Source organism: Sorex fumeus, unplaced genomic scaffold (assembly GCF_029834395.1).
Source record: "Sorex fumeus unplaced genomic scaffold, SorFum_2.1 ptg000128l, whole genome shotgun sequence".
Classification (NCBI taxonomy): Eukaryota; Metazoa; Chordata; class Mammalia; order Eulipotyphla; family Soricidae; genus Sorex; species Sorex fumeus.
The window spans coordinates 34,259,986-34,287,440 of NW_026606185.1; the positions used below are offsets into that span (position 1 = coordinate 34,259,986).

Genomic DNA, 27,455 nt, shown 5'->3' on the forward strand with positions numbered 1-27,455 from the left:
AGTCCCTCAAAATAATTTATTAACCATATGGTCATTTACCCATCAACCAACAACTGTTTCGCAAACTTTTCCTTAATGGGTTTTATTTTTTAAACACATGACAGATCACCTTTAGTTCTAATTTTTCATTACTTTTTATAATTAACTATCATCTCATATTGAATATTGATTACATAGTCCCCATATAGACAGAAGTCCTATGTATCAGTGTTTAAGACTAATGCCTGCTAGTATATTTCTGTGAGTGCTTAAAGATAGTGGGTTTGAGTTAAATAGAGAACATATAGCCTTGCCAAGGTATTTGTATTTTAGAAAGATAGAATACTTCAATGTTGTCAAACCCATACTGGTGAATCTCAAGCTATATATGGGTATCAAGGTTGTGATTTTTTTCCACAGAAGTCCCTCCCCTCCCCCCCCCCCCCCCCCGCATTGTGACCCTTATACATCCCCTGAAGCTTACGTGGCTATGAGCTTATTCTAGTCCAAGTTTTCCCAACCTCCTCCAAGTTGTGGAAACCCAACAGAGCATTTACATGGGCATGGCCAAGAACAACCCTATATGTCCTCAAAGAAAGCAGTGCTGTGAGTCTACAGAGTAAGAAGTATAGTAAGAAATATGCTAAATCAAAACCACGTGGGAAAAGGCAACAATTCTCTGGCATCAAAGGCCATATTTCTAAAAGTAGAGTTTTTCTATTTTTTTTGAAAGTGAAATTTCTAAAAGTAGAATTCAAGATTTGTAGAAAATATTTCATTTTTATGTAAAATAAAAATCCATTTCCCCATAGCCTCCATAATACCCGTTTCTCCTACATATGCTTCCATAATATACAAAGTGACATAAATTTTCAAATAGAAAATACAAGAAAGCATAGAGCACAGTTCAGAAAAGAGCAATATACACATGCCTACAAAGGAAAATGAATAAAAATGCTATTTTTAGGGAACTAGTAAACTATATCAGACAAGGAGAATTTAGGGGAGCTTCTTATTAATAGTACCCTCATTCATGCATGATATGAGGTTCACCTCTGGGGTGGTGCTGCTTCAAGGAACTCCTACATGTGTATTTATAGCTGTTACTTTACTAAAAGACACATTTAGTTCCTTATACAGGTCTTCGCTAGTGTCCTAAATTTGGGTTCCAGATGGTCTAGAAACTCAAGCCCTTCCTCTTCTTGCCGATCACTGCAGCAGCCTACTGAGCCGGCCATCGACCCTTTTCCTTCATAGTTATAAGAGCGAACGTAGTCTTCAGAATGTTTATGCTCCTCATCTTGACCACACAGATACACCTTCTGTATTGATAAAAAGCACATTTTATTATTTTTTTAAAAAACACCTAAGCATATTATCTTAAAAATAATGTCTTTGATTTACCTTTTACTGTTTAATTTTTAATCAGAGTGTGTCCTCTAATGGATTCCTACATATAAAAAATGCACATAATTGGTCTGTATCATATTCATTCTTAAATATAGCAAATATATAAAATGGTCCTAGTGAAAAAATTATGAAAATTAAAGCTACATACACATCACACAACAACTTACAACTTCCCATTTGAATGTAATATTCCTAGACTTGAAATGTATCTCTATAGTTTCTTCACATATTTGGGGCGTAGGAGTCTGATTCGTATGATTCCTACCAACTTAGGTATGATTCCTGTGTTTTCACTCTCATGTACCTATAATAACATTAAACTGGCCCTGTTGATTAAGCAAATCATAAAATAGAACAAGAAACTAACCAGAACAAAACTTTAGCAGTCTATCTGCTTGATTTTGATAGTCATGCCTCTACAACCATATGGAAAATTTAACACTGAAAATACTATAATTTATCATTTGTGTGCTGCTCTAAAACAAATATTTCATCCCTGGAAATTTTCCTGATAATATTTAGAATGAGCACTATCCTTATTTTTATTCATTTTAGCCACACATATAGTTTTGTTGGATGCCACTCGTAAAGTTTTGTTAGCTTTATTTAAAAAATTAAGCTTAAAAATAATTTTCTCTTTGGATCCAAAATTTATACTCATAGCGTTTATGACTAGAAATTTGCAAAAGTGATGGCTTCCAGTTGTTTGAGGAAGAAATCCTGAGTATAAATAGGGTTTAACTCGCGTCCAATAGGAACTTGAAGACATTGGCACTTACTTCGCCAAGCCGAGGCTGCGTGAAGCTGTGCCAGTCGGTATATGTGTATCTGCCAACATCCATTCCTCCCTGTCCTACTCCCTTGACAGACTCCAGGGTCTGGTGTCCACCTCCTTTGTTGGATTCCAAAGTGTAGCCGCCTTTCAGCATCTCAAAACTCTGCTGCGTCTTGATTCCCTGGCCGCCAAGAGTGCCAACAGACATGCTTGTGTCACAAATGTTGGATGCCTGTGTGGGGAGTCTAATATTTGCTTCCTGTAAATAAATTCATATTTATAACATGAACAAATGAAATGGAAACTAACAATTTGCTTTTGCACAATAGTCAAACTGTTATCTGCTATGCTTCCCCATTCTTCATGGATCACTCAGAATAACTGTACCCCTATCATGAGTGTCATAGATGTGCAATCCTCACCATTATACATACAAAAAAAATTATATTGAAATCTGATCCCTCATGAATGCATCAGAATATTCTCCTATTTAAACAAAGGGTTATTGAAGATATAACTAATTAAGGTGATATAATGTTCAAGTAGGGTTGGGGAGCTACTTTAATGTGCTATTTTCATAAGGGAAGGTTTAGGAAATGCACACAGGGAAATGCAATGTGAAAATCTGATTTTATCTTCCCATGAGCAGGGATCTATAGAAGATAGAAGGGGTCTGCAACAAACCATTCCCTGCTCCTTCAAGGGAAACATGACTCTGACAATACTTTGATCAGAGATTCTTTGCTTTAAAAACTAAAACAATAAATTTCTGTTGTGTAGATGACTCTGTTTGTAGTATTTTGTCATGACAGTCCCACGTGTGATCCAAAAACTCAAAAAGCAAAACAAAACTGAGCAAGATTATACTAACTTGGCTTTATCCAAATAAATTATATTGGATAATGTTGATGATTTCATCTTTTCTGTGACTGAAACTCAATTATGAAAAATTTTGTAACTTTATTTCTCATGATGAGTCAATAAATTAAACAAACAAAATAAAATAAAGCTAGATGTTGTTGCTATTATTAAATACGAAAAACTATCATCTCTAGGTCACCAAACATTCAAAGGAAAGTCAAATCTGATTTACCGTCACTTCTTCTCCAGGTCCTTCAGTATTTGATACAATTAAATTTTGCTGGGCTACATCTTCAGGAATACATTTCTTTGCTGTTCTTTTAACAGTAACACAGAAACATGTAAACAAAATACCTAAAAAACAAAATTACATAAGTAAAATAGTTTTTTATGATAATATGTATAGATCTTTAAATTGTGATTGTTAATATTTCACAGAACCTGAATTGTCAATAAAATTTGATCTCTTTGGAGCATAAAATTCTGTTAGAAATTTATTGTATCAGTTTTTCAAATCTTTTTATATTTGTGGGGCTAGAGCGATAGCACAGCGGTAGGGCGTTCGCCTTACAAGCGGCTAACATGGCCGACCCGAGTTCGATTCCTCCGCCCCTCTCGGAGAGCCCAGCAAGCTACCGAGAGTATTCGATATGCCAGACACAGTAACAACAAAGTCTCCAATGGAGACGTTACTGGGCCCGCTCGAGCAAATCGACGATCAACGGGAGGGCCTTTACCTTTACCTTTACCTTTTACATTTGTGAATCTGCAGCATCCATAGGCTGATAGTTGAAATAATTGGTTAAATACTTCTGAAATTTCTAATTAACAAATTAATAAAACTAAGAAAAGTAGAGTGATTATAGTATACTAATAGTTCTCTCTGCAGGTCTAAAAGTAATACAAAATGCTTACTTGATTTTTTTCACACTAAAATTTTCAGTTCTTTTCATTTAAATTTAAGCTAGTACTGTTGGAATTTTTTTATAAAAACATACAGAACATATTCAAAAGGCACAGAACTGCAAGATAAAAATATTGATTATAAATGAAAATTTAAAAATTAAAAAATTTAAAATTTAAAAATACATGCCCTGGATAATATTTACAGTTAATACTGTAGAAAATATTAAAACATGAAAATATATTGTTAAGTAAATTGCTAAAAAGAAAGGAGGAAAGGAAAAAAGAAAAAGGAGAGGAAAGGAGGGGAGAGGAGGGAAAAAGGGGTGAAAGGAGGAGAGAAGAGGGGAAGAACGGTGGGAGGAAGGGAAGAGTGAAGGAAAGGAAGGGAAAAAGGAACGAAGAAAGAAAGGTGGAAGGAAAGGAAAGATGAAAGAAGGGAGGAAAAGGGGAAGGGAAGGAGGGATGAAAGAAAGAAGAAAAGGAGGAAGAGAAGAAAAGGAGGAAGAGGAGAAAAGAAGGATAGAGAGAGGGAGGGAGGAATATGTGGACAATTATTTCCACTATTTCCAAAAACTAGTATTTGGAATGTAAAATCTTAGCATTTTTTCCATGCATTGCTTTTATTCAGTGACCTTCTGGATGACCATTTCTCAATCACTGGATTTCCCACTTATTAAGATGTAAGGTAAAGCACTAAGTTAAAAATATTGAACATAAATATCTGAGTACTTTTTGGAACTAATTATACTTAGAACTTTGAGCTTCCTTGAAAACCAAGTTAAAATAATACTGCTACTTAGTTTTCAACTTTACAATAAGAAAAGTAAACTTATGTAGAAGGAAATTATTTATGTAGTCTCACACTGTATAATTATTTGAAAAACTAATCGTACATCTTGAAGTACTTGTTTATAATACATTTTTAATAATTCATAAAGTATTTAAATTACATCTGCTTTTACTGGTTCCTCTTTTATGACTCAAAGTCCCAAATCATGTGTATGTGCAAGATTTTGAAAAGGAAACATTTGCCATAGTCAATAAATAAACCATCATTATAAAAAAACTAGCATCATTATAAAAACTAGCATTTTATTAATGCTAGAATCAAGGTCAGTGAACATGTTACATAGTTATACTCACATAACAACAAAGCAGAACCCAAAACCATGGCAAGAATAGCCCATCTTCCAAGGATAACATTTGGCTTGGCATCTCTGTCTTGAGCTCTCATTTTACAGTCACTTGGAGTTGTGCAATCACATACTCTAACTGTTAACATGTGTCTTGCAGAAATACCATGTCTATCTTTTATTTGCATAGGTACAGTATAAAAATTACTTTCGAGAGTTTGTCGTTGACGAATAATGGCAGTTTTGCCTATGGAAAAGTAGACAGAATTATTAATGATATAGCCTTTCAGTAGCAGTATTATTTTAACTTGGTTTTCAAGGAAGCAGAATGTGGAATCATCTTTATCAGCAAAACATTAATGTTTTCCTTTAATTTAATAAGTCATTTTGTCTTTTAAAGAACCAAAAAAATTATACCAATCCATGCTTAATATGTTTTTTAAATTTACCTTTAAATAGATTTTTATACTTTAAATATTTAAAAATAATAGTCTAAACATAAATATGCTATGTATTACTTTAAACATAACATACATTTTAGCATTAATAAAATCATTCAGGTGAATATTTACTATAATGAGTTAATGTGAAGAAGACTATCAACCACAGAGAATCCCTAAGGTTTATAAAATTGAGCATATTACCTCCATCCCTTGGTTCTATCGTCCAAAGCCTGCTTGCAGAATTGTCCAGAATGAATTGGAAAGGTGGACCATTGTCAGGCCCATCTAGATCCACAGGTTGAAGAACAGCAAAGTCCTTATCATTCTGACAAATCGTCACTTCTTTTACAATCTGTGGAGGGTGATCATTAAAGTCTTCCAAAAAAATTACTAATGTTCCAGTGCAAGATTTTCCATCTAGGAAAAAAATATGTTATTTCTTCATTTATTAACATAATTTAAACAATCGTTGTGATAGGTAATTGATACCTATTTTCTATTAGCTGTCAGAACATGGATTAATATACACATATTTGAATCAAGTTCCATTATTACAAGTTTAAAATAGTGACATGTCCTTCTTTCCATGTTAGTGAATGTACAGGACATCTTGATGTATTTGTCTATTTTAAGTCAAAAGGAAAGAAACTTTGAGTAGAAGCACTATGGAATAACCTGTTGAAATGAAATTCATTTTTGTATCTTACATAGAAATATTATATATTCCCATGTACATATATACATTTTATTACTTATGATAAGCTACTATATATGTAGGGCCAATACCAGGCGTGTACTACCTCTCCAGTACCTCTTGCATATTTCTCTATGAATAATGAGTGCATATTAATTGCTAAAATACGAGGACTTCAATCATTCACAGATTTAGTTTAACTAAATAAGGATTTAGTCTATCATTTCCTTGTTTTCCTCTTTGACCATTTCCTTCATATTTCATTACTCTAACTTTATGTGTCTCTCATAAAACACACTTGCTTCCCACTAGCTCCATATATTATTCCAGAAATACTTTTTTTCTTCTCTTTGCCAGACAAAATCTAATTATACTTGACACAAAATTTTACCTCCATGTGAAACATTATATTATTTCCATGGGCGTTTGTCATCGTAATATTCTTTGATTTCTCAGAATACGTGATTTATTATTGACTTACACATTGAACTGTGAACATGTTCATCCTAAGAGCTAAGCCACATTCAGCCTGAGAACCAGTTGGGCTGTCAGATAGCTCTTGTCTCACTTATACCCTAACACTAAGCATAGTATGTAAATCAATCAAATTATATATGTGTAAAATACTACACTGAATTAACCAGAAAAATTCATTTTGGCCATACCCAAAATTCAATAGTTTTTCCTTGAGATTAGGAATTTTTGCTCAACTCTGTACCACTATTATTGTCCTGATGCCTCACAAATGCCTTGATAAATATTTTCAATTAAAATAGCATATATAACTTTTTTAAAAGGGTAACAAGTAAATTAAATTTTCAAATTTTACTATTTTTGATAAACTAATCCCGTATAAGTGGTACAATTTTAAAATTAAAACATATAGGTAAAAAGAGCAAAATTCTCTTTTGCTCTAAAGACCAATCTAAATTTGGCGGCAATATATTGAATTTATTTAAAAAATAGTATAACTCAAATGCATATAAATTAATTTTTAGTTTTAGTACCACAATTTATATTATTTCAGTTAATTTTTTCCATAGCATTTTAGTATTTTGAATAAATTATGTATATAAACATCTTATGTATACAATTACCTAAAAGCTATTCTATATCAACATATTTTAATATATCTGGAAATAAAAGAAATGTAGCAAGAGTCTACACTATTGTAATTGCTGTATAAGTGAACATAAATCTGAGTATAAATAACTTCTAAGTCAGCAAACTGTGTGGTGAGGAAGAAAAAATTTCCAATTAAGATTTTGTTGCAGGCCTTATATATAACTCAATATATGGGCTATAACTTTTAATTATTTTTTATTGTGTTTAGAAGACCAATGGCCCCTCTCAACAACAATCAGTCAACTGACTGGTGTTAACTGCTGCGGACAACGATATTAATCTGACCACATAGTTCCTGGTCCTCCAGGGTGACCCAGCAATTCCAAGATCATACAAAAATCACACATAGATGCTCAAGATCACACAAAGTGGTGCTCACAGATTCAAAATTGCAAACTTTGTGCCCCTGATGACTGAACTATTTCCTGATCCAATTTAAAAATGAATTTTAGCACAGAGTAGTTTCTCTTCATGGAGCAAAAGAGAGAAGTCATACCTAAGATTTTTTTTAAAGAAATGAAAGATCAATCAAGCAAATCAAGATTCATTTAATGCTATATTATTCCAACAATTATCGAGTTATTATTTTACATCAGTCTTCTTTTTAAGCATGTTAAATTAGAATGCTTAAAGTTGCTGAAAAAAATATGGCAAAATGAGAGCTAAAAATAAAGTCCTAGAAGCCCTCTAAAATCTGTATGGTATGTTTTCATTTTCTGGGAAATAGAGCCAAGAATGCATAATTAAGAGCTAAGTGAAAACAGTCATTAAGTGAGTATGTTTGTATACCTCTGAACCTAAGTTTAAATTAAGCAACTAATCAAATGCCAAGTATCAGTGAGATATATCACAGTCTCAGAGTTGCAAAGCATATCTTAGGCTAACTAGAATCTGAATGCATAATGTGTCAATAATAGAAACTGTGAAAAGCTATGCTTCCTCCTTGCCTCTGGAACATTTCAGAAATTAACCCATAACATGCACAGAACTCTTTAGTTCAGAGTAATAAAGTTTTCAAGGTCCATCTTATCAAGCTACAGTATACCTCCAAGTGATTTCCAACCATTTGTTCACGCTGCCTTTAAACAATATACCCATAATGTCTACCTTTTCTACATGACAACTCTTATGCTAAGGCTGTTTTTTTTTACAAGCAAATATAACAGCATAGTGTATACTTTTGAACTCAATTACATTAAAACTAATTGTTTCAAGTTACAGTTACCCAACTGGAATTGCAAACATCTCAGATGTAAACTTCAAAACTGAATATTTATGAAACTCTCAAACAGCAGAGGGATGACAAATATCAGCACTTGCTTTAATTCAACACATACTAAAATCTCTACCAGGCTATAATTAAACTTTTAGCAGTATCATTTTAAGAAATTGACTAGACTGAGCTTGAAATCAGTCTACTCAGGGGACCAAAATACAGGAGAACAATGAATGTACCCCTTATAGAGAAGTCACATCACATGTGATAATAAACATACTATTTCCAGGAAAGAAGACTTCAAATGTATTATGAACACTGAATAAAGACTAATAGGTCCAACTGCAGAAGTTACTCCACTTATTTAGAAAAGTTAAAGGACGTAATTTTCAAACTTGAATGACAGTGCTATTCTAGGTGGAGGGAGTATAAACGTTTCTCTCTGAACTGATGCCAGGAACACCACCCTGATTGGTAGAAAAGGTTACAAAATACAGGAACGGAATTCTACAAAAACAATACCTAGACCATCATTCTGAAATCTTTATGCGCATCAAAACTAAATGTTTATGTAGAAATACAAGTTATGACAACTTGTTGCTTATAAAATTTTCTAATATATATAACTATATGAAATATATTGTATATATTAAAAGAATACTATAATATGTGTAAATTATAAGAACTTGGCCCTTGAGAGTATTCAAATTTAAAGAAACAAAGTCCTTCACATGACCCTAAGTGCTTTCATTCATATTTACTCTTCTTCTTACTTTTTGATAACATTAGATTATCTGTTAGTCTGGAGTTGATTTTTATCACTTAAACTTGGTGTTTTGTTTTTGTATATGATCACTATAGCTATAGACCTTTTTTTTTTCTTTTTTCTTTTCTAAGAGGGAACTTCCCAAGTAGCTTGGTGTTTAGTGGGTGTGGAGCCATTCCTTGCAGTTCTTATCTAGCTGTGCCAATGGTTAAACCATGGACCTGAGGATGTGTTGCTTCTCAGTGCTCCAGGCTCACCCTGGAGGCATTTGGAGACCTCCAGGTCTACCCCAGGCAATGCTCTTGGGGCCTTGTGGTACCAGGACTTCAACCTTGCACTACCTTCTTGCCTTCCATCACCAAAGAAAAAAATATGATATATTTAAGTTCTGCATAATTCTCTTTTATTTATAATTATTTTAGAGAAATCTGTTTTACTGTTACCTAGTGTTTCAATTTTTTGTGAATTCATTTTCCTTATTTTCCAGTCTGAGTAGCTCTTAAATTGACTTCTACTTTTTAGGATAGCCCTAAATATTGTAATAGGGAAAGATTTCATACTATAAAATCTCTGATGAGATAATAATCATTTGATTGACACACTATAAAAATATAGTCTTGTGTCGAACCCAGTCTTCAGCAGATTTTAAATAAATTTCTCAGTTAAGTTTCTCCTCACTCTTCCCATCACACCTATGTTGAAAGAACTACACTAAACATGTCAAGGAGCTATCAATAGAAAAAAAAAGGTCATACCCAGTTTATTTAATAGTGATATTCACACTTGAATTTCCTTTCATACTTTGAGAGTAACTATTATTTTGTCTCCTAGAAATAATTACTTAAAGTGTTGCAGTTGATTATATTTTGTGACACATTATTTCCATTGCAAGGCAAAGGATTAGAACAAGGCTGAGAGATGAAGTAAGAAAAAACACTGAAAATGGCAGAAGCAGGTGTGTATAAATTGATTTCCCCATTGCATAGATATTATACAGCTTGCATTTCCATTAGTTTAAACTTTGTGTTTTTCAGAGAATTGTCCTACAGTTGAAGTGACTTTCATTGAAAGGCCACAAGGAGAGGAAACAGTGGTATAATATGTGAAGGACTTGCTTTTTTCTTGTAATTAAAAATCTGAAGGTACAAAACAAATAAATATGAACTCTTTCATAGCTTACTTTCAACTTTGGACAATAATACCCATTCTTACTAAAGAATACAACAATTCTACAAAAAAATGACCAATGTTGTCATCCATTTAAATATTATCTAGAATATCTAAACATACAAAATATAATGACCACAAAATTTGTAAAATCTTGAATTAGAGTTAAGACTGCTATAAGAAGTCAGATTCATCTTTATCAATTATGTTATGTTATGTATGTATGTATGTTATGGCATGTGTATGTTATGGGGTAATGAAATAAAACACTATAACTTCTATTTATATCATTTCTTTTCACGTACTTTTTTGTATTTTATGTTTATACTACCATAGAGTATTAGTAAATTTATAGAGATACATATTTAAAAATTGTTTACTGGCAGTAGTTTATATTCAATAGGTTTTCATGTAAGTAAAACATTTGAAAGATATCTTTACCAAATAGACTTAAAAATTTAATTTGAAGGACTGAAAATCCTACCAAGAGATTTACTAATTATTTATTTTGGAAATATGATAATTTCTTATTATTAACCATGAGCTTGACTATTTTTTGTGGTTTGAACCCTTACAGCAAGTTCAAATCATCGTAATCTAATTCTATACTCCAGGGGTCAAGTAGAGCAGAATGTTGGAGATTTTCAAGTATGTCATATAGTCACAAAAAGAGATCAAATAATACAATAAGTTTCCTGAATTTGGTTTTTGTTCTTTCAATAATCCTAACTTTGTATTATTGATGTACTAAGACTTAATTTGTGGGCTTACTTATAAAGAAGTGATTATGGTACACACACTGTTTGCATTTCAATTTTGATCTGGAAAAATCATATTCTCTATAATATTTCCTTAATATTAAATCCCACTTAGATTTAATTTTTAGAAAATCACACTTACTTGCATCCATTGCGACAATAGTAACATTGTATCTATCATTTTTTACAAATTTTGATTCTCTGTCAAGCACTTTTACAGTTTTCAGATTACCGGTGTTTTCATCAATTTCAAACCAATTATCTTCATCAACTATCTTCTTATACCTAATTTTTAGAAATGAAATTAAAATTCTCAAACCAAAAATCATATGTTGACCTAAAACTCTCGCATTTAAAAAATGCATAGATACTTAAATCTCCAGGCTTTCTCAGGGTGGAGATGGGCTATCCTCACCCACTTCCCTCTACACCTAGAACACCAGCAGTCACCCCCACAAACCAACTCCAGTGCCACCAGGTAAACTCTTTCACTAACTTTCTTCAAGGATCCATAAATAGATCTTGAAAAAGATCAAAAGTAGCAGTTAATCTCAGACCTGCACAAGACTGAACAGACTTGTAAATCTAGTAAGACTAGTAAATTGGAGGGGGTGCCAGTAAGCCTGGTGTTTCCCCAAGCAGAGCCCCCGGCAGCTGTTTGCTTCCACAATCCAAAATCACTGCATGCCCCCGCCAGACTCCAGCATCCCAGGATAGACATCACTGAGATAGAGTCTGCTGAAAATTAGGGTATGAGGTTTTAGTGACTAAAATCTCCAGGCTTTCTTGGGTCAGAATAGGCTACCTCCCTGCACCTCGCTGCCACAGCAGTCATGTCATACCTCAAAGCTGCCACCTAGTTTAAAAAGCTATTCCAGCCTTACGTTCCCAATAAAAATACTGAATCCCCCGAGCAAACAAGCACTATATTGCAAACTATAATGAACAAAAGGAGAGAGAGAGAGAGAGAGAGAGAGAGAGAGAGAGAGAAAGTTAGAGGGAAAGTGTGTGTGTGTGTGTGTGTGTGCGTGTGTGTGTGTGTGTGTGTGTGTGTGAGAGAGAGAGAGAGAGAGAGAGAGAGAGAGAGAGAGAGAGAGAGAGAGAGAGAGAGAGAAGGAAGGTGCCTGCCATGGACACAGCTGTGGAGGTGGTGGTTGGGGGAATGGTTGAAGGTAAATGGGGGACATTGGTGGTGGGAAATGTAGACTGGTGGAGGGATGGGTCTTGGATCATTTTGTGACTGACACCCAATTATGAACAGCATTGTAATGGTCTATCTCACTGATATTCAATTTAAAAAATTTAAAAAATGTAAAGTGAAGTTCATGCCTTCTTCAGACAGCTCAATCAGTGGCTGAATAAATAATAGTACTCGTACATTTTGTGCCCCCCAGACTTCTACAGAGTTGGGAATGGGCGACCTCTACCCATATCCTGTTTCCCCGGGGCCTGGAGGCCACACAGAAGAACTACCTCTGGTGCCACTTAAACTCATTAACGGCCATGATCCAGAGACTCACAAATGAAACTCTCAAGAAAGTCACAAGTTGTGTGACCCTATCCAAAAATCTCAAAATCCCTGGATTGCATGGCTGCAAAAGCAGTCTCTTGAGTTTTTGTACTACACTCCACATGACAGTCTTGGGTGGTGGTGGAGTAACTAACGGCAGTGGGAAGATGTTATGGTGGTGGGATTGGTGTTGGAATACTGAATGTGGTAAATTATTGTGAACTACTTTATTAAAATAAAATAAAATTTCTGGAAAATATAAAATAAAAAAATAAAAATGCACATATGTCTACTAAATTTGCAATCAATTTACATCACATTTAAAAATAATGAACTTATTTCTAAAAGGTATTACGTTAAGCCTTGGCCACTGCGAGTTTCTGGATCTACAGCTTGGTATCCCTGAAGAGCTTGACCAACTTGGAGACCATCTCTACTCTGAAGAACTCTGACTGGAGGTTGGCACTCAGGACCCTCATCAGCATCTTTAACTTTAACAGTGACAGTAGTAGTGCACATTGTAGGACCTTGAGAGTTTGCTGGTTTAGAGAATTGAGCTTCATTAACTACACCAATTTGCAAAACAACTTCTTTACTGGCTTCAAAGTTTAATGCCTGTTAAATCAAACAAACTTTAATCAGTAGCTATAAAACATGATATCTAGAGGGCTTATAATTATAGATAAAGCAAAAAAACAAAAGATAATTTTAGTGTATAAAATGTAACCAGAATTTGTATCAATATAAGTGAAGGCTAACAGATTTCTTACAATGGCAAAAGCTGTTAGAAGCAAAACAATCATTTTTCTAATTTAACCAATTTGTTCTCTACACATTTCTTTGGGAAATTTCTGCCTTTCCTTTTCAATACATATTTAAATATTAATAGAAATACAAAATGAGTACTTAAATATTTGCAAGTAGAATACCACTATTCATAGCACAACAGGTATGACCAATAAATAATAAAAATATTATTAATTTGACTCAATATCATTAAACTGAAGAGCTAAAAAATCAAAATATCAGAGATTTGATTTTCAAACAGTAATATTTCTATTTCTCTGTTTTTCAGTCTTTATTAAATTGGATATAATAATAAAGGACAAATGGGTATTTCTAAGAACCTTTCTAACACTAAGACAGGATTTAACTCAATTTGTCTGCTTTACTTTTTTATATATAGAATGAAAAAAATTTCTCCTGGCATATCTTTACGAAAGAAAATGTAGGTAAAATGAAGTTTATTTAAAATAATGTAAATCATTTTAGAATTGCATTGCAATATTTGAATCAATTGATACAGAAAGTTATATTTATGAGTAAGAGGAAGTTTAAATTTTAAAAAGAATTGATTCATTATTATTTTTGTTTACCTTGACAACACACAAGACAGCTTCATTTGTATTTGGGTCTGTGCTAATTTTGAAGTTTCCATTTTCATTTCCTTTCAGGATCTTGTATACAGCCCTTGAGTGAGGAGTGTTTGGCAAATCCATATCATGAACCTTCATTCGTAAAATCTCAACATCAATTCTATTTTCTTCAACTTCTGTAATATACTGAAAAGATTGCAGTTTGTTATAAATTAAATCTTTAACCAAGTGATTTTTGCTCTAAATTTTTTAAAGAAAATAAAATGCTATGGAAATATTCAGTTCAAAAATATATTAAAGAACTTAAAATTTTATGCATAGTATGCTTCATCCCTCAGTAAATTAATTTTTAAAATTGTACCTGTTCTTCAAAGACTTTCTTTTTATTTTCTTTTATCTTTTTTCTTGTTTGGGGGGTCACACCCAGCAAGGCTTACTACTGATTCTTTGCTTAAGGATAACTCCTGGTAGAGTTTGGGGTAATCACATGGGGTTTCAGAAATCAAACCAGGTTTAGTCACATGCAAAAGCCAGTGCCTTAACCCCTGTATTATCTCTCCAGCTCCAAAGACTCACTTTCTGAATTCTCAACTTCATGTCAATTTTTCCAATAATTCAAGCTCCTTTTGTCACTAATCCAAACCTCCATATTTATAATTTTATCACCCCCATGTTCCAAATAATAAGCATTTAATATAAGCATTATATTAATATGCTGTCTTCTTTTTAATATTGGTTGATAGATAATTATTACCAATAGTGATTTTATTTATTACTGGATGAGGTTATTTGCCAATATTTAACAATGTATTCCTTTTTATTCACTAGAAGACACTTGAAGAAATAAGGCTTTCATTTTAATGAGAATTGAATCATAGTTCTGCCAAACCTTGCCCACACCTTTTAACAAAGCTATGGATGTACATACTTTCAAAGGAAAATTTGCTCATATAATACAGAAAAGCCTGTTCATTGATAGTAGCTACTGTACAGCTATTTGTTCCATTACATATAGATTTCCTGGTGGAGGTATTTATCTATGTATATAAAACTATTTCTTTCTTTAACATAATATGAAACATAAAGGGTTGGAGAGATTGTATTGAATTTAAGGCACTTGCTTATACACAGCTGGCCCTGGTTTGATCCCGGCACAGCATATGACCCCCAGAATATCAGGAATGATCCCTGAATTCTGAGTCAGGAGTAAGCCTAAATCTGCCAACTGTGGCCCAGAAACTCCTGCCCACTCATCCCACCCCCACCAAAAACAAAATAGAATGTAAATCTTAAAGGACACCAACTAGAAGTTCTCTTCTCTGTCACCACATAACAAGGATTTAAGTTCAAGGAACCTGATGTTGATGCCTGTTATTTAGAAAAGCATACACAAATATCTTCAAGGATGAAGTGCTTAGATAGTATAGAGAGTATTTATATCCTTTGCATCCAGGATTCACTGATCATTCCATTATCATTATAAAAATTTTATCTTTCTGAGAAACATATTACTAAGAGGCAACTATTAAAATCAAAAAAGTCAGTATCACAGAGTTAATCAATGTCCATGCTTGTTTTTCTAACAAAGTAGATGACTCTAGAAATAGAATGGAAATTCAGTGGACTAAGCTTATGTGTTATATGTGGTACCACATGGTCCTTCAATTCCTGATTGGAATGACCCCCTTTGTAGAGCCAAAATGGCTGCCTAGCACTGTTGGCATGTCTAAACACTAAAACTGAATTAAAAATAAAATAGAGAGCAAATTAATATAAATCACACAGAAAAATACTCACAGAGGTTTCTGTAAAATATGGCGAATTGTCGTTTTCATCTTCTAGTGAAATTGTAATTGTTCCCGTATTAAATAAACCAAAAGGTTGGCCTCCCATATCTCGCACTTCCATTACTAACTGATACGTATCACATTTCTAAACCAAATGGAACAAGGCAGATAAATAAGCAGTTGATTTCCACTCATTTTTAACCTGTAGTCATTGATTATTATCTGATTATTTTATAAATATATACATATAGATAGACACCAAATATACAAAACAGAGAGAGATTGGTCAGTTAGTAAATTGGAAAGTGTTATGTGAATAATACATTTCAAAATTTAACTGTGTTTTAGAATTTACCATCAAATCATTTCAATGATCTCAAATGAGTCCCTTTCTAACACTTTTACTTTCCCCAAATCTCTACAGGGACAACAAAAGTATCTTGAGAAACCCAACCCACACCCTACATGGAAGCGAGCCCGGAGAGGAAGCTGGTGCCTGCATGAATACAGTTTCTTTTTGAGTTATCTGTTCAAATAGAATTCAGTGACTAGAAGGCAATTGAATAATTCATTACTTCTCTATCCAGTAAAGGCGTAAGTGTCTTGATGACACCTGTATCTGGATGTACGGAGAAATGCGTTGGATTATCTGGGATTTGCTGCAAGATTTTGTACTTCAGACGAGTATGTAGAGTGTTGGGTTCATCAAGGTCAACGGCAGTCACTTTTCCCACTGGAGTTCCTGTTTAGATAAACTTAATATTAATTTTTGCTATGCTCCACAGCTATATAAATATTTCTTTAGCAAACTGCCCGTGGGAGATAATGGCAGCTAAAAGGAGTAGACATAAAACCTAGCAAAGTTCCTTGACTTTTAAAATAAACTAAAAAAATTTATGCCTAAATGTTTTGGCTGCCCACAGCATCAAGCTAGTGAAGCCATTATTTTTCAATTAGAAAATGTGTCAAGTAAATTAATGTACATTTTATTTTAAGTAAGATCAGTACTTTTATGCTATGATGTGTCTATGGGTCTTTAAAAATATTGTACTACAAAGAAACAAATTACCTAGTCATAAATACATGTCACATGTACATAGTTGAAATAAAATATGTAAGTGGCATTTGGCAGTCATACATTCAAATTGTGATTAACAAAGTAGTAGGTATATATCAGTTAACAACTTTCTATGTGAGTTTGGCAATGGAACACATACAAAAAAGCTAGCATAAAGGGTTATGGTCTTTTAAAACCATGTTTTATGAAAAGTATTTTTGAAAATAAAGCATTTTTAAATGTTTTGCATTGTGCTTGAAACATGAATTAGGAATTCAACTGGTCAAAAACTCTAGTGTCTTCCTAAATGTGAACTTACCAGATCTGCAATTTTCAGGTATACTGAAAACAGTCAATTTTGTTTCAAAATATGGGGCATTATCATTGTCATCTTCAACCTTGAATAATAACAGTAGTGGGTACTCTGGTGCATAACCATCTTCAGTTGTTGCATAGGCATATATCTAGAAGATAGAGTTATTTTATAAGTTTATTCTCAAATGAGCATAAATTTCAAACTATTTCACTGTCATTTTAGAAACGGCAATAAGTAAATCAAATTTTTTTAAAATTTTAAACTATGCTCCCCCTTCTCTCTGGCAATGATCCCTACAAGAAGCCAAGACAAACAGCTTGTTGACAGCCAGTGAAAACTAGCTAAAAATCCATAAACAGGAAATCCATAAACAGGATATTATCAATTAAAAAATAAATAATGTATAAATGATAAGATGCAGAGAAGGAGCTGTTTGTTTCTCCACAAAAATAATTGTTACTAATAGATTTTCTTGTGATTTATAATGCACAGTCAGGGTTTAGAATAAATAAACTACATTGTTATAAAGAACTTTAAGCTCAACAAAACATATCTATATCCCAAAATTCTACAGATCAAAATCTGTCTTTTAAAATTCTGTCAGTAGGGGTTGGAGGGATAGCACAGCGGGTAGGGTGTTCGCCTTCCACCCGGCTGACCCAGGTTCAATTCCCAGCATCCCATATGGTCCCCTGAGCATCACCAGGAGTAATTCCTGAGTGCAGAACCAGGAATGACCCCTGTGCATTGCCGGGTGTGACCCAAAAAACAAAGGCAAAGGCCCTCCCGTTGTTCGTCGATTTGCTCGAGCGGGCCCAGTAACGTCTCCATTGGAGACTTTGTTGTTACTGTGTTTGGCATATCGAATATGTCACAGGGAGCTTGCCAGGCTCTGCCGTGTGGGCGAGATACTCTCGGTAGCTTGCCGGGCTCTCCGAGAGGGGCGGAGGAATCGAACTCGGGTCGGCCATGTTGGCTGCATGCAAGGCAAATGCCCTACCGCTGTGTTATCGCTCCAGCCCACCCAAAAAACAAAAATAAAATAAAATAAAATTCTGTCAGTAAAGACCCAAGAAATAGTACAGTGGATAGGGTGCTTGCTGTGAAGCTGACTGACTCAGGTTGAATCCACAGAACCCAATATGGTACCCCAAACCCCATCAGGAGTGATTCCTAAACGCAGAGCCAGAAGTAACCTGTGAGTACCTGTAGGTATGGCCTCAAAGTAAACAAACAAACAAACAAACAAACAAAAACCCCACACAAATCTCTCATTTCCTATTTTCCCTACATTTTCTTCCCTTATAAAGAAAGATTGGGATACTTATATTATTTTGTTATAGATGCTCCTCACTTATTCTATTCATTTTTATATATATGTGAGAAGAGCACAATTTTATTTTAAAATAAAAATCTTATATTTAATTTTTAAAGTTCTAGCAGAATTTTGAAAATGGCACATCTGTCTTCATCTTTGCCAATAACAGAAATTTGTATAATACATTCTAAATAATATGTAAACAAACAAACAAACAAACACTGTCCTCCTGTTGTTCATCCATTTGCTGGAGTGGGCCCAGTAACGTCTCCATTTTGACACTTGTTGTTACTGTGTTTGGCACATTGAATACATCAAGGGGAGCTTGCCGAGCAGGCAAGATACTCTCAGTAGCTTGCCGGGCTCTCCAAGAGGGGCAGAGAAATCGATCCCGGCTCAGCCGGGCCGGCTGCGCACCAGGCAAGCACCCTACCACTGTGCTATCACTCCAGCCCAATAGCATTGAAATGTTTAACCAGTGGTTATTTCTATTGCTCTATTATTATAAATAACCTAATAAGAAAGAAACAATCTAATAATCTTACCGGAAACTCTTCATATTGCTCACGGTCGATGCTTCGTGTACAAAAGATATCTCCACTATCTTTATCTATATAAAACAAATTGAAAGGCTCTTTGTCTACTCCTGGTCCACTTATGGAGTAAAATATGGTATAGTTCTGTGCAGTATCAGATTGAACCTATAACAATAAATGAAAATGCAGTATAAAAAGTATACTCAACCTATAATGACTAATTTAATATGATTTTCTAGCTTGCTTACCCCACTATTGTATCTTTCCTCTAGCTTTCTATAGTATCTCGTGGTTTACTAATTCTTATTTATATTCTGCAATGTGCAAAGCCAAAACTTCTGCCAGCTCTTTGTTCCCAAGGTCCTTTGAGCTAACTTGATATTATGGAAAGAAAATTTGTGAAGCTGAATATATTTTTATGATTCTTATTCACTATTATATTTCGTATAAAATGTATAGAAACAGTTAATGTGATTTTGAATGAATGCAGTAGGAATTTATGAGATGAAAAGTACATATAATGTAACATTCTTCCCACAATTAATTTTTCATTAATCATATAATTTCAAAGCTAACCTAGAATTACTCAGCAGTGTTGAGTAATATTACCTCTATAGCAAAATAAAATACAAGCCCTTTGTGCGTGCGTGTGTGTGTGTGTGTGTGTGTGTGCATGTGTGTGTGGTAAGTGTTAAAGTGAGAGTTTAATTACACAATATCTGTAGATGTTTCTTCTGTGCATGAGTGATAAACTGTGGTAGCATATTTAGGAAATTAGACTGTAGAACAAGGACATCAGAAACTTAAAATATAAAACTTCCTTCTAAAGGTTAAGCATGACTTCTGGAAGAAAGTGACAAATCATTCTGATTTACTTGAACCTAACCTTGGTTCTGGTTCAATTGATGATTCTTTTTAGCCCTAAATTAAAGTCCCCAATTCAACACACTGAGCAATTGTATGTGAAAATTTGAGTATGTGAAGACGTAAAAATGAACGAATGCCCCATAAAAAGTCAAACAAGGTAAACCACACCTGCTGAACATGTTGTGGAAAGGGCCCTAATGAGTTCTCCATCAGTGAGCAGGGAATAGGAGCCCATCTTCTCTTGCTGCGCCTGAGCATTCTTTCTGCAGATCTGCTGTGTCTCTTCTCCATAACCTGTAATTAATGGAAGGAAGACATGTAGCATGGCTTATTGTTCTAAAAACTGATTTTTACATGTGCACCAATACAAATAAAATGAATAATGAATATACATATGCTAGATACATAGTGATTCTATTTTACATACATCATAATATGGATAACCCCCAAATTGATTTCCTAATTTAACCAGCAAATAAACCAGGCTTTTATAAGTCTTTGATGAATGGGGCCACTTAAGAAAATAAAGAATTTTTTTTAAAAAAGCACCAAAAAAAAAAAAGAAAAATAATTAAATATTCCAGTCATGATTTTATCCCACTAGAAGCGGTACAACTAAAACTTGCTAAAACACTAGCTATAGTGCAAAATATTTGTATGTCCTCATATAAAAACACTGATTGAAATTTTTTTCAAGTCTTTTTTTATGTGATATAGAGAATCTTTAAAATTTCAGCACAAAACAGTATTTCAGACAACTTGAGAGTATGACCATTTTCTTAATTTGACTAATGACTTATTGTTTCCAAGGGAATTTAGAAAAGTCTGTTTTATATTATACAATGTTCTAATAAATAATTTTGTAGAACTAAAATCACTATACAGAATTTATGAAAGGTGAGACATGAATTCCAGAAAGCTTCTCTCTTCCCATTCCTTGTTCACCCCCACTCAGAGTGAGAATTCTCCATCTTCTCATGAGGAAATGGAAACATAACCCCTGCTCTTGGATTAAGAGGATTAACATCATCATAGCGGCAATAGTGGCCAAAGCATTATACAGATTAAGAAATGGATAAAACACTCCTGAAATTCGTATTGAACAATACTCCACTTTCCAAGAGTCAAAACATTCCTCGGGGAAAAGAAAATGGGTGGCATATCTTCCAAAACTTCAAACTGTATTAAAAAGCAGTGGTAATTAAAATAACATGGTACTAGAATAAGAACAAATTCTCAGATGAATGGAATAGGATTTAAAATCCAGAGACAAGTCCTCAGATATATTGTTATTTAATCTTTGAATAAAGGGGAAAATATGAAATAAAGCATGGAAACCCTCTTCAACAAGTGATGCTGGGAAAATAAGTAGTCACATGCAAAATAATGAACTCAGAACCCTTTCTAACTCCATGTACAAAGTTCAAATCAAAAGGGATTAAAGACCTTGATATCAGACCTAAATTCATAAAAATATATAGAGGAAAACATAGGTAAACTTCTCCATAACTTTGAAGCTAGAGGCAACTTTAAGGATGCAAAACCCTTGACCAAGCAAGTGAAAACAAATATTTACAAATGAAAGTACATTAATTTAAGAAGTTTCTGCATCTCAAAGAAAATGATGGCCAGCATACAAAGACACCCCACAGAATAGGAAAACTATTTTTCAATCATTCATTGCTAAAAGTGCTAATAGCCAAGATATATATAAAGTACTGGTAGAACTTTACAAGAGAAAAAAACTGCAACCCCATCTCAAAGGGGAGAAGAAATGAACAGAAACTTCCTCAAGGAAGAAATATAAATGGCCAAAAGGCTCATAAAAAAGTGCTCAGCATCACTAACCATCAGGGAAATGCAAATAAAAACAACAATGAGATATCATTTCACTCTAGGGATACTGGCACACATCAAAAAGAACAACAGCAATGTTGGTGTGGATGAGGAAAAATAAAGAACCATCCTTCACTGCTGATAGCAATGTTGACTGGTTCAGCCTTTTTAGAAAACAATATGAACATTCCTCAAAAAATTAAGAATTCTGCTTCCATACAGCCTAGTAATTCCGTTCCTTGGAATATACTCCAAAGTCTCCAAAGCACAATGCAGAAGAGCCATCTCCACCCTTATGTCATTGCACAACTGGTCATAATAGCCAAATTTTTGAAAGAAACTAAGTGCTCAAGATCAGATGACTGAAGAAAACACACACACACACACACAAACAACCATGATACATAATATACAATGTAATATTATTTGGCAACAAGATAAAAAGAAGTTATGCAATTTGCTGCTAAATGAATGGATCTGGTGAGTATCATGCTGAGCAAAATTAGTCAGAGGGAGAGGAATAGATACAGAATAACTTATCTCATAATCAGGACATAAAGAAACAAAGTAGGGGGAATAACAATTGCCCAAAGGCAATAGAAACAATGAGCAAGAGAATAGTTTGCAATAGGAAGCTTGCCTTTTGGAGGAGCGGGAAGGGGAGAAAGCCATGGGAAGGAACAATATGACATTTGGTGGAGGAAAGTGATTATTCTAGAGATGGAAAGATGAAAATAGGTATAAAGTGCTTGCTATAGATGCAGGCTAGATGCAGGCTGGGGGGATGAATTGGAAACTGGGGACATTGCTGGAGGGTAGTGGACACTGGTGAAGGGATTGGTGCTGGAACATTGCCTGCTCGAAAAGCAATCATTAAATAACTTTGTTATTTTCAAATTCACAGTGATTTAATTAAAGTTTTTTTTAAAAAAAAACCCTCCATCCTCTATCCTCTGCTGCCAGAACCAGCAGAGAACTTTTAATTAATACAAGTGTAAGCGTTAAACGACCTATTCTCTTTAAAGAGAGACTCTAAGCCATTGGTTCTCAGGAGACAGCTGCTCAGGGTGGAGACACACAGGCGCAATCAGTTTTCACTGAGTTGTAGCCCCACCCTTGCCTTGTTCTTCAGGTTGTTCTTATTGCCACTCCTCAAAACACTATCTGAAACCTTTGATACTCTGACTTAGCTCCCTGGCTATCAACTTATTCATTTTCTTACCATTTTGTAAATCACTCTACCACTTCCTCAAAGCACTACAGACTTTACATGCATTAATTATCCATGGAATCCCAAGTGAGATTTTTTAAATATGAATATATAAGACATGAAGAACTCAGTAGCAGATTTGTGTGCTTAAATCTTTGCCTAATATACCTTCTTTTTTCTTTTTACCAGTGTAATTTCCATTATTTTCGATTCCTTTGTCTGACTGTCTGAAAGGAAAATTGAGAAACTCTTCCTTTCAGAAGATAAACTGAGGTCCTGTGTGGTAAAAATTGAGCCATCTTCCTGAATACTGAAGTCAGGATCACTCGACTCGATGAGGCTGACAGAGCTGAGGCACTCCTTCAGATTCACTGTGAGGGAAAAATTTCAGAGTCATTCGAAAGATGAAACAGGAGCGGAACAAGTTTTACAGGAACGACAACTGCAAATTAGTGCATGAGAAGCAGAATGGGGAGGTTACGTTCTAGTTGCGTTGACTACTACTTAGTCCACCATTTAGGGGGGCATGAAAATTAAATAATTAAATTAATGGAGTCATAGTCTCTATTATTTGCATCATAAATTAATGTGTAATAGATATAAATGTTTTTCCTATTGCTACTAAACTTATTGTTTTCACTTTAATCTTGTCAGATTTCTGCTTAAATACACACACATACACATATATATATACTTATTTGCATCATATAAACTATATAGGGTTAGTGAGTTTTAAATCATTATGCAAGAATCATTGCTGGTTAAAACATTTTGACAAAGAAACAGGAAGTCTGCGCTACACATTAGTAATTATTTCTCAATAACATGCCCCCAAATTACTTTATAATAGATTTTGTAAGTTTAATAACCTAAAGATTTACATATACATTGTGGTTATTATAGAAACATTTTATTTACAGACTCATATTTAATCTTCACTTCTCATATTTACTGTCTGACTTTAGAGTACAGATGTTTTGTTTTTTTAATTTAATTTTATTTTTAGAAAGTTGTTAACAATGATTTATTACACTCAATATTCCAACACCAATCCCATCTCCATTACATGACAATGTTAATAGCCTTTAGAAGATACAAAAATTATTTTAAAGCTTTAAAGCTCTGGAAAAAAATATCTAGGAAATGATATCACTTCTATATTAGAAGGTCTATTTTTCTAAATGTAAATTTAAGGGCAGTGAAAAACCTTGATGACTTATCTTTGAGCTCAGATATTTACTTATGCTTCAGGGATAACTATGATAATAATGATAATAATGATAATTTGATTTGTCTTTTGCAAGCTTGTCTGTGGAATAAATCACATCAATTATTGATATTCTTCAACGTTAACCTGAAGCACATTTCATTTGGAAGCAGTTAAATTTTGATACATTTATATCTATCAATTAGAGAAATATGACTTCAGAATTTGGGAATCAGACTAATCAATATGAATTTCAAGGATGTTTAATGTTTTGGGGCCTTGCTTTGTTTCAACTAAGTTAATTAATCCTCTGTTTTTTGTAACTTTTCTGGAAAGCAAATTATGCAACCAGTTTGGTACTTTAAGTGTATTTAATTACTATGAAAAAAGTATTTTATTTGAATTTTATTTTAATGTCAAGTAGATAGTATATGGCTTTTATCCCAAATTTTACTAGAACAGCCTGAAGCTAATTGTGGCTTTTAAAACTATGAAATTCTTAATACTGATTCTTACCTTTGCCCACAAGTGTGCCAGATGGAAGATGAGAAGGAACCTGAAGAGAAATTTTCTGACAAGCATCGCCCAGTAATATTAAAACCTTAAAAAAGAAAAAAATTCAGAAATTATATTTGGACACAAATTTTACATTACAGTTTTGACTTATTGATAAAAATATCATTTTCATAAAAAGTTATACCTTTTGATCTTGCATATCTTTCTACTGGTCTTAAAAAGAAATAGCAATAAATATAAAAATACAGTTTTCGGGACAGCACAATCATTTAGTGATTCTAAGTAATACTGTATCATTTCAAGAAAATGTCATTTCTTGAATAAAATCTAGCCACAGATTGTACATAGAGATTACTATTTTGAATGGCACTCAGAAATGTCATTCTTATTTTTAAGTATAAAAACATTCTTAGCTATGGAATATGATAATCATTTACGCACAAATCATCATTTTTAAACTAAAAATCTCTGAGGATATAGTTAAGCTATAATGACAATTGAGGAAAGCTTAACTTTATAAAAAATAAGCAGCAAAATTTTCATTGTTTTAAAATTTCTCCTTGTATGGGTTGGCACAAACTGCAAAGTCAAAATGATCTCAAATCACAAAATGGTATAAAAGATGCATATTAATAATGTAGAGAACAGTCTCAATGGAGTTAATAGTTTATGATATTCAACATACAATTATAATTTTAAAAGGCTTAGAGTTTAAAGAAAAAGACAGAAATTCTGAAAACATTATAATTTATTAGTCCATAAATTCAAAAGCCTATTTTGCTTCATTTTCCTGGAATTTTCTTTACTTGTATCCTCTTCTGTTTATCAAAATGAATGCTCTTTTAATAATTCTATATAGAACAGAGAAGAGCAAAAATTTGCTAGAAACAGATAAATTTTATGAAGAATTTTTCTCTACAGACATTTCCAGTTAAGGGAACCATTATTTGGGGGAAGAGGGCACTGTTATCCATACCAAGGGTGCACTCTTTTTACTTGCTTCTGGCTAATTACATCAATCTAATTACATAATCCTAACTTTACAAAGACTCTGTGAGGCAGATCATCCAGGAGTTAGAAAGTAAAAATCACATTTGTATTCAGCTTTAATTTAGGTAACCACCTTTTAAAACATGAGATACTTTTTATTTCACACTTTTATTTTAATTCCAGTAAATGAAATAAATTATCTCTAAAAATGTTTTGAACATATAGAATTTTGTTACTAATATCTAAACTCATGATGTAGAAAGAATATTTCTGTAATTATAAATCTTTTTAACTTTATCTTTTGCAGTATTGACAACCAAGTTCGGCAGCTCACACATGCCAGGCATTGTTTCTTACAAGCATGTTATCATCAGATATGCCCACATTCTCACCCCACCCCAATCTCTTTCTACTCTGAGACCTCCACTTTGTTGGTTCTGCCTCTATAGGCAGAGACAGCAGAGGTCTCCAGAAGTCCTATCTACACCTGTCTGAGGATAAATGATTAGTGATTTGAAGAAGGCTGACATCTGCTACCCATTTAGTCAGTTTAGAATCATAGATGGATGTGCCGGGGATAAAACAAAGACCACTGGACAGAGCTCAGACCAAAAGCAAAAGAAATCTGAATCCCTTAAAAGCTATCCTAAGTTTTATGGAACATTCTTAGGCTCCAGGAACATTCCTATGCTCCAGGCAGTTACAAACAAGATGAAAACACGAACATCAATCCTTTACTGTGTATTATTTACATTAGAAAGGCGTTTATTTCCATACAGCAAGATCTTTAAATTTTTTTTAAAAAAGGGTAATCTAAAATCTTTCCTAGAATGAAAGAGGAGAAAAAGGAAACTAACAGTTTAGAAATGGCCAGGTGGAGACAACTGCAAACAAACGGAAAAACTGCAAACAAACAGAAAAACAGCACCTGAAATCACAGTGACAACGCTACTGAAAACCTAAGTGGAAGCCAGACTGATGGGTGGTTTGCAATGACTGTCACAGTTTTCTTTATTTTTCTCATTAAATCCCTTACTTGAACTTAGAGCTTTACCATTCTCTAAGTTCTTTTGGATAAAAAATTTAAAGTCCTGGAATTCAGATCTTAACTCTATACTAAGTTCCTCCTTGGCTGGGGGAAGTTTCTCTCTCTTCTACTTTTCAATAAACTTTTAAACCTTACTGAAAAAATTTAAAGTCCTAATATAAGTTGCTTCTTCACCTTTTCCTCTTTCAGCTCAGTAGAATTTAGCATGGTAAATTACTACAGTTTGTTTAATGACTAGTAGCAAAAACAAATCTCAAAAACCTTCTGGGCCAAATGCCTGGGGAATAAACTCATTCCACAGCTCTTTAGGAAAAAAAAAAAAAAAACCACAGCAAGATTGAACAGGGGATTTCCTTGAAAAACATTTAGGGATTGGCAGTGGGCTCTTAAAGAATAAAAGAAACAGCTGTCATCCCGACTCACAAAGCACTTGAACATTCCTTGAACAATTCTCAGATCTGTTTTTGTTTTAGTAGTACTGTGTCCTGCCTTCCACTCCCACCTCTGCTCTGTTTCAAGCCCAAACTGGAGGGTGAAGCCCGCAGTAACATGCTCCAGTTCCCTAATCCTTTGGCTGTTACTCACCAGGAGAGAGAAAAGGAACTGCTTACAGAAGATGCTCCCTGGGGAAGCGCAGGCCACAGCCAT

The 27,455-nt window shown here is 33.8% G+C and overlaps 1 protein-coding gene across 1 annotated transcript; it reads right to left on the reverse strand.

Annotated features, from left to right (window-relative positions):
• Positions 1-1,393: 1,393 nt before the first annotated feature.
• DSC1 (desmocollin 1) lies at positions 1,394-27,455 on the reverse strand. Its single transcript, XM_056138231.1, has 16 exons — positions 27,393-27,455; positions 24,770-24,854; positions 23,215-23,417; positions 20,169-20,294; positions 19,143-19,298; positions 17,283-17,427; positions 16,482-16,648; positions 15,917-16,051; positions 14,120-14,305; positions 13,099-13,358; positions 11,376-11,518; positions 5,709-5,924; positions 5,075-5,311; positions 3,258-3,379; positions 2,169-2,423; positions 1,394-1,429 (listed from the first exon to the last, which is right to left on the reverse strand). Exons 1-16 carry the CDS (start codon positions 27,453-27,455, stop codon positions 1,394-1,396), a joined length of 2,535 nt encoding a protein of 844 aa, XP_055994206.1.